The sequence below is a fragment of the Asterias amurensis genome, chromosome 1, assembly GCF_032118995.1.
Source record: "Asterias amurensis chromosome 1, ASM3211899v1".
NCBI lineage: Eukaryota > Metazoa > Echinodermata > Asteroidea > Forcipulatida > Asteriidae > Asterias > Asterias amurensis.
In genome coordinates this window covers 9,790,524-9,799,185 of record NC_092648.1, presented here as the reverse complement: position 1 = coordinate 9,799,185, position 8,662 = coordinate 9,790,524, and the positions used below count along the sequence as shown (strand labels likewise).

At 38.1% G+C, this 8,662-nt stretch overlaps 1 protein-coding gene across 1 annotated transcript; it reads left to right on the top strand.

Annotated features, from left to right (window-relative positions):
* The first annotated feature begins 6,877 nt into the window (after nucleotides 1–6,877).
* On the top strand, nucleotides 6,878–8,394 carry LOC139944999 (CD209 antigen-like). The gene is made up of 2 exons (XM_071942225.1): nucleotides 6,878–7,172; nucleotides 7,933–8,394. Exons 1-2 carry the CDS (start codon nucleotides 6,878–6,880, stop codon nucleotides 8,118–8,120), a joined length of 483 nt encoding a protein of 160 aa, XP_071798326.1. The 3' UTR covers nucleotides 8,121–8,394.
* Nucleotides 8,395–8,662: the final 268 nt, after the last annotated feature.

Genomic DNA, 8,662 nt, shown 5'->3' with positions numbered 1-8,662 from the left:
AAGTTAATTTGGTGTCACATTTTTTGAATAAAATAATATGCACACTATTGTTTCATAAAGACCGTACAACAGAATGACTTTCAAACATGTTGTGGTATAAGATAAATAGGGTGTTCATGAGCAATTACGTCAATATCCCAGGTCAAGTAACCTTTACTATAATATGGGAGGGTGGTCCCACATACACATCCACAGATGGGGGTTTCGTCCTGTGCTTATGTTCATTATAGGCCTATCGTCTGAATTGAGTTTTGTTCGGTGGGGGACATAATATTATGCTAACAGCGCATTCAGGTCAGATGACTGGGCGTGCTGCAAAAACGCAACAGCGCAGTTATAGTTGCCATGAGTTTAATTATAAATTTCACTTATAATCAGAAGGCCAAAAAGTGTTATTGGTTAATAAATATAAAAGAGAGTTTGTCATTAGAATGGCTCAATGGGTGTTCATTGAGCAAAATTACAAAATCTAAAACGACTTGATGAGCCTGATCAGCAATGTTTTCATTTAATAATCTACGAAGTATACATTTAAAGGCAGTGGACACTATTGGTAATTACTCAAAACAATTATTAGCATAAATCCTTTCTTGGTGACGAGTAATGGGGAGAGGTTGATGGTATAAAACATTGTGAGAAACGGCTCCCTCTGAAGTGCCATAATTTTCGAGAAAGAAGTAATTTTCCACGAATTTGATTTCGAGACCTCAGATTTAGAACTTGAGGTCTCGAAATCAACATCTAAACGCACACAACTTCGTGTGACAAGGGTTATTTTTCTTTCATCAATATCTCGCAACTTCGATGACCGATTGAGCTCAAATTTTCACAGGTTTGTTATTTTATGCATATGTTGAGATACACCAACTGTGAAGGCTAGTCTTTGACAATTACCAATAGTGTCCACTGCCTTTAAGTGTGGCTAATTTATTGTTTACTGACTTAAATTACTTTTCTATCTACCAACTATAAACATAATGTCTAACTCTTTGGTCAAAGCGGCCGCTACCCATGCTTTGAAATTGACTTAATGGTTATGAAATCAGGTTTAATGTGTCAGTGTTTATGTCGTCCGATAGAGTAAATCTATTTGTTCATGCGTAAAAATTCCCCTTGCATGATTCCATCCCCAAGGCAAACATTAAATTGACAATAATGTGTAGGCCTAGATGTTGGCGATAAGCAGAGCTACGAAGTTGTGCCCTGTGGTCTTGAACGAATTTGGTACACAGAACGTGTAGGGGACCATGGGAATGGGTTATCGCTAGCGGCGCCCTTTCCCGCCACAAGACCTTTTTTTGTAGTTGTGTCGATTTCTTGCTAATTTCTGTGGTTTTCATTGTCAGATTTGTTTCGGTGCATGGAGATGGGTTCCCGGTTTGTAGTCCTGTGATCATCTGCACTATCATCTGAGCTGGGTTTTCTTTCTTTCAGTTTTTCTGTGTGTTTTCAATGTTACCCACAGGCAAAACACACACACTGCAGGAAACAGAAGAAAAATATCGGCATCTGATGATAGTTACCAATGGGATACTTTGGAATGCTAGGTGGCAGCAAACTTACCAGGTAAATGTCCATTGTTAACGTAGTTCTGAGCGTGCGCACATTACCGAGATCAATGGATTTTATCTGGTAAGTCTGCTGCCACCAAGCGTCCCAAAAGTCTCCCATAGGCATACACCAAAACGTATTCGCTCGTCCCCAGCGCCTTGCATGCTTTAACCTGGATAGATTGTCCGCTGGTGCCGAGCGAACAAAACTTAAGGGCCCACAACACCGACCGAACTCACTGCTGGAAACCGACACATAAACCCCAAAAAGATAGTGCGATAAGAACAAAGTGCTCAAGACGACGAACTTAGGTAACATTAGTAGAAGAAAAAAAAAAAACATTTGAAAAGCACTCGTAGCTACAATGTATATGCCTACCTAGGAAAAAAACAACATTTGACTGCAAAAAGAATGTTCAACTTTGTTAATTCACTAATAAAAGTTGTGTATTTAACTGCGTACATGTACTTGGAAAGATTGGGAGTGTTAAAATAACTTTGATACAAACATGCATTTTTTGAGCACGTCAAACTATACAACTACTATATCAAACTAATTGCATGAATCAGCATACGCATTTCTTGTTTCAATTTACCAATGAGGAAGGTGTAATATGAATTTAGTTTAAACTAAAAACTGCCTTGGTATATTGACCTTTCACAAAAAAAGTTGTTTTCAAACATTTATATGCATTGCTGGGAAAGAAAGTGCAAAAACACTGTATTATGCTCAAGATACGCACTTTTTGAGAAAATTGCAATTTAAGATTTAATTTTCCTTTACGTTTGTGTACAAGACAAAGGAATAACTCATAATTTCACAGACTTGGCATGTCATTTTGATGATGAAACTATTTTTTATGGATAGATCTGCCGCCTGGGGTAAAATGTTGCGGAAAAATATAAAAAATTAAATTTTGACATTTTTGGCACTTTTTGACCTTAATATGACCTTACACGAAGGTGGTATTTGAGTAATTTTTTTTCAAAAACTGCCTGGGTACTTTAACCTTTCAAAAAAAAGTGGTTTGAAACATATAAATGCACCATTGAGTGCAAAAAAAAGCTGGTATACTAAAAATTTACACTTTTCAAGATAATCACACTTTTACGTTTTGCTTTGCTATACGTTTGTGTACAAGTTCAAAGTTTATTCGTTAATTACATACGTTTGGCATATCAACATTAACGTAAAAATACATTTTATGGATAGATCTATCACTTGGGGTCAAATTTTGTTAAAATTTCAAAAATGCTAATTTTTTGCCTTATTTGAAATTGTGACCTTAAAATGAGTCGTTAAGACCCCACATGAAGGTGGTATTTGAATTATTTTTTTTTCTCAAAAACTGCCTGGGTATACTTACCTTTCAAAAAAAGTTGTTTGAAACCAATATATGCACCAATGAGGATGGGGAGTGCAAAAACAATTGGTGTACTCAAAATGTACCATTTTCAAGATAATCACACTTTTACACTTCGTTTTGCTATACATTTGTGCACAAGGTCAAAGTTTATACGTTAATTACATAGGTTTGTAGTATCAACATAAAGTTAAAAATACATTTTATGGATAGATCTATCAAATGTGAATAAATTTGACACAAATTTTGAAAATATTGATTTTTGACCTTTTTTGACCTTTTTACCCCAAAATGACCTTAAAATTCAAAATCAAGTTCCACCCTAATCGTCTTCCCGAGCCCATGATCCATACATCTAGCATGGATGCCAGCCATTAACAAACTATGCCATGGTTTATTTTTCTAGAGCACTTTTTAAAGTTTGGCTGGTCTACTATCATGTCTGAGGTGGTAGCGTCCCAGCCAGCGCAGTGCATGCGGCGTACGGCACTTGCGCGTACAGCACTTGCGCGTATAACTCTGAATAGCGGGGAGAAAACATAGAAGGGGGGGGGGGCCTTTTTAAATGTATAGAACCAATCACTTTGTGCATTTTGTCGATCTCATTTAATTTGTGGGCGGGCAAGAGGGGCAGGGCAAAAGTTCTGACCACCCCCTCCCCTACTGTCCCTCCCCCGCTGGTTTACACCACTGCGAAGGAGTGGCTTTTTGTTGGGGCAGGGACGAGTTTGAGATGAGAGATAGCCCAGTTGGCTCACAAAATTTCAGGACCGGGACGCACAAAGTGCCCCTGCCATATTTTCCCCTCAACTCTTTAAAGCTGCATTCGATCCCCCACTAAACCTTTTGACGTATAGACCATTTGACAACCATGTGACATCACATGTTTACAAAAGAGCCACAGAGCCTGGACTTCCTGCAGGCACATTTTGTACACAGCTCAAGAATACAACAAATCTTATGTGTTATGGAGATTGAACTGTCTGATTTTTCTCAACGTTTGATATGAAGAAAGGGGAACATCTCAAAGCTGTACAACTGTTGCTTTTGTATATTTTGAATTTCTGAGAAAATTTTCAAAGCATCTGAACAAAAAATATGCCTCCTTAGGAAATAATTTTATAGCATTTGAAAAAGTAATAAGAAAATAATGGGAACAATACTTTCTTGATCACCAAAAGGGCATAAAACTACCAAATAATTGCCCTCTAACGGCAAATTCGTGAACAATCTTGTGTCATAATTTTGTAGAAATTGGAATGAACATTCAATTCATGGCAAGTAAAACTCCGTAAACCAGGGTGTTAAACAACGCCTTAAAATTAGAGCCTTATAAAGCCGTTCTGAAATAGTGTTTTGAAGTTGACTACACGGCGAGTGGCATTACAAAACTAAATCGCCCGGGCGAATAAGTAAATCGCACGGGCGAAATAGTTATAATCCAAGATCATTGAAAATTTTGAGTTAACGTGTTCGTGTATAGCCATCCTTACAGCGATCAATCGACGTTCATCAGAAGTGAATGTGCACATGCGACTCTATTATATAACGACTTGATTTCAAGTCTAGCATACTGGCTCTTTATAATCGTCCCGGGCGGCGCTTCCTGCTACTATTTTAATTTTCGTGCTATATATATTTTGGCATAAGTATAGCTCCATGGTTCTATAAATAGTGCGGCCTGGCCCTTAATCGTCGTAGGCGGCGCTTCGTTCAATATATTTCTGTTTCGTTCTATGTATTTTTGTTTCGTTCTATATATTTAGTCATAAACGGCGCCCCATAGAATTCCGCGCTTACGTCAAGCAGGCAAGTTTTGCTTGTGCGCGTGCGTGGTCCAATAGGCACTCTACGCTTACACAGCTAGCGCAGAAATTCGGCGCTTGCTCGGTAAGCGGAGAATGGTGATCGCAAGCGCAGAATTCTGCGGTAAACAGAGCCATGAAATTTGGCCCTTATCTTGGAATTCTGTGTTTCCAAGATACCCTATCTTGGAATTCTGTGTTTCCAAGATACCTTATCTTGGAATTCTGTGTTTCCAAGATACCTTATCTTGGAATTCTGTGTTTCCAAGATACCTTATCTTGGAACTCTGTGTTTCCAAGATACCTTATCTTGGAATTCTGTGTTTCTAAGATACCTTATCTTGGAATTCCGTGTTTCTAAAATACCTTTTCATTGAATTCCGTGTTTCCAAGATACCTTATCATTGAATTCCGTGTTTCCAAGATACCTTATCTTGGAATTCCGTGTTTCCAAGATACCTTTTCATTGAATTCCGTGTTACTAAGATACCTTATCATTGAATTCCGAGTTTCAAAGATACCTTATCATTGAATTCCGAGTTTCCAAGCTACATCATCTTGGAATTCCGTATTTCGAAGATACCTTATCTTGGAATTCCGAGTTTCCAAGATAAATTATCATTGAATTCCGAGTTTCCAAGATAAATTATCATTGAATTCTGTGTTTCCAAGAAAATATTCCGTGTTTCTGAGATAAATTATCTCAGTAACTCAGTAACATGATGGCAATTTAAGCTTCCGTAGGATGGTCACTTTAGGCTTCCGTATTATCATTGAATTCCGAGTTTCCAAGATACCTTTTCACTGAATTCCGAGTTTCAAAGATACCTTATCATTGAATTCCGAGTTTCCAAGACACCTCATCTTGGAATTCCGAATTTCCAAGATACCTTATCTTGGAATTCCGAGTTTCCAAGATAAATTATTATTGAATTCCGAGTTTCCAAGATAAATTATCATTGAATTCCGAGTTTCCAAGATAAATTATCATTGAATTCTGTGTTTCCAAGAAAATATTCCGTGTTTCTGAGATAAATTATCTCGGTAACTGAGTAACATGATGGCAATTTAAGCTTCCGTAGTACGCTTACTGTTCTCCAATTCCTATTCCAAGTCTGGTTTCTCCCCATCGAGCCTGAGTCCCCTGTTGTCCGAGTCTGAGACCAGACTTTAGTCCTGCAGCACTGCCAATGGCATGGTTCTGCTTATCATTAGCTCAACATGGCGCATAGCAGTAGAAATCTGCTGAGCGTATTTCACAGGTTAGCAAAGAAGTTTTGTTTGTGCACAAGCATACTTCCATCTGGCTTGATTGCCGCTTCTATATAGGGTCTTTTTTGGCCATTCGAAGTGGCTATTTGTGTAATGATGTTATAGGCTTAGCTCACCCCCCCCCCTCTTTTTTCAGTGTTTCTGGTTGATTGTACTCTTTTATCAGCTTTGGTTCACTGGTTCTGTCGTATTCGATCATGGTTTATTTCATGCTATCGTTCCATTGCCATGTTACCTATAAATTTGATAACTGTTTTCTCTCGTATGCATTTTTGTTTTATGTCTTTTTTATTATTATAAATATACATATTTGTAAATTATTTCTATTTGGAAAAATCATGTTAATTCGGTCACTGGCTGCGATGACGTTTTTATCAACAAACGATTTCAATTAAATTCAATTTAACTCAATTCAATTCAATAACAATTATTATTATGTAAATCGTGTTTAATTTCCCCCTTCACCGTGAGTTGACTTGTTAAATTGTTAATGATGGTGGCATTGTTAAACTCTTACCAGCACCAAGCTCATTTTGTAACAGATAGCTAAACATGTAATTTTCTTCCATCATGCATGATATTACTGTCCAAAACTTATGCCTGGCAATTAATCAGTATGAGCTTTTGACGCCGAGTTTTAAATTGAAAGCCTTCAGAAACCATTGTGTAAATTACCGGTAGCAGTTAATGGGGAGGCACTTATTGTTCATTTGGGACTTGGACCTTGAAATGGACGTGAAATAGTGTTTATTTGCTCAATGACAACATTAACGGAACGGGTGAACATATTGTACGTTAGTCTTGGGTACCTCGGCGCAGCTCCATTCTGTAAAAGTTGCACCTTCTTGGTTGGCAGTCTTTTCAATTTCAAGAGATGGTCTGCAAAATGGTGGCGACCAAATTGCTGGGTGTTGTTGGTTTATTTATAATGGCAAACCACGCTGCTGTAAACGGGCGGTGTTGGAAGCCATGCCCCCCTACTTGGAGCCAGTGGCAAGACAAATGCTACAAGATGCATGATGCCGACGTTACATGGGAACAGGGCAGGCAGATTTGTGTTAAGCTGGGTGGGTTAATGGTTGTCCCTCAATCCAATAAAGAGTTACAACACCTCCACAACATGTGCAGGTGCCAAGAATGGCCATGGTTTTGGATCGGTTGCAACGACATTCAAACTGAAGGTGTGTACACAATTCTAGAATAATAACAATAACAACAACAACAACAACGACAACGACAACGACAACGACAACGACAACGACAACGACAACGACAACGACAACGACAACGACAACGACAACGACAACGACAACGACAACGACAACGACAACGTCAACGACAACGACAACGACAACGACAACGACAACGACAACGACAACGACAACGACAACGACAACGACAACGACAACGACAACGACAACGACAACGACAACGACAACGACAACGACAACGACAACGACAACGACATCGACAACGACAACGACAACGACAACGACACGACAACGACAACGTCAACGACCCGACCCCGACCCCGACCCCGACCCCGACACCGACCCCGACACCGACACCGACACCGACAATGACAATGACAATGACAATGACAATGACAATGACAATGACAATGACAATGACAATGACAATGACAATGACAATGACAATGACAATGATAATGATAATAATAATAATAATAATAATAATAATAATAATAATAATAATAATAATAATAATAATAATAATAATAATAATAATAATAATAATAATAATAATAATAGTAGTTGAGTATTTATATAGCGCCTTATGCCAGGCCTCAAGGCACTTTCCACTAAAATACAATATTTTAAACAACACTAAATATAGAAAAGGCAGTCTAAAAACCACAAGAAGTGTATACATTGATGTAATATTGATTGAGACCTTTTATTTGTGATTGACTTGTTTCAGGTACCTGGGTGTGTCTGGATGGTGATGGTACTATTGACGTGCAGGACAAGAGATGGAATGATGCTCAGCCAAATAATTATGATGACAATGAAGATTGCGCAGTAGGCAGCATTACTTTAGGCTGGAACGATGGGATTTGCGGAACCGCACGCAAGTTAATCTGTCAGCGTCCAGTACGAGCACTGTAGCTCCTGTGAAAGTATGATCAATGTTTTGGGCAAGTATTTTCATGGAAATGAAAGATGCACATTGCCTGCAGATTTCTCTTCGGTCTTTGTAATTTGCTCCTTTTATATGAGTCTCTCGTGCACAAAAACACCAACAGTATATTGTAATATAGTGAGCTATAGTGATCGAACAACATTATTTTACCTCTGGAAATACAATTAGCAGCACATACGGTTTCTGGATTCAAAAACTTGTTCTACAAAATAGAGGATTTAGTTTTGACAGGAAATAACAAAAAACAGAGACAGTTTCAAGTGATAAATGTGAACCAGTATACTCTTGAATTTTTTTAAACCATATTCATTTCAAAACAATGTTTTTATTATCCCAAGGCGCCCAAGACTAAAGCATCGTGCATGAAAGTCACTCGCTTTGTGAACATATTTTGATAAACACGCTATACTTGAATAATTTGGCCACTCAGTTAAACAAAAATAATTAGGCATCTAAGATGGCCATCCCTCAAACACAATTTTTAAAGTTCAGAATACGAAGCAATTCG

Excerpts from the sequence above, each read along its gene's own strand:
- LOC139944999 (XM_071942225.1), top strand. The coding sequence starts at position 6,878 with ATGGTGGCGACCAAATTGCTGGGTGTTGTTGGTTTATTTATAATGGCA. Across the intron at positions 7,173-7,932 it reads CAACGACATTCAAACTGAAG|GTACCTGGGTGTGTCTGGAT; the intron begins GTGTGTACACAA and ends GACTTGTTTCAG.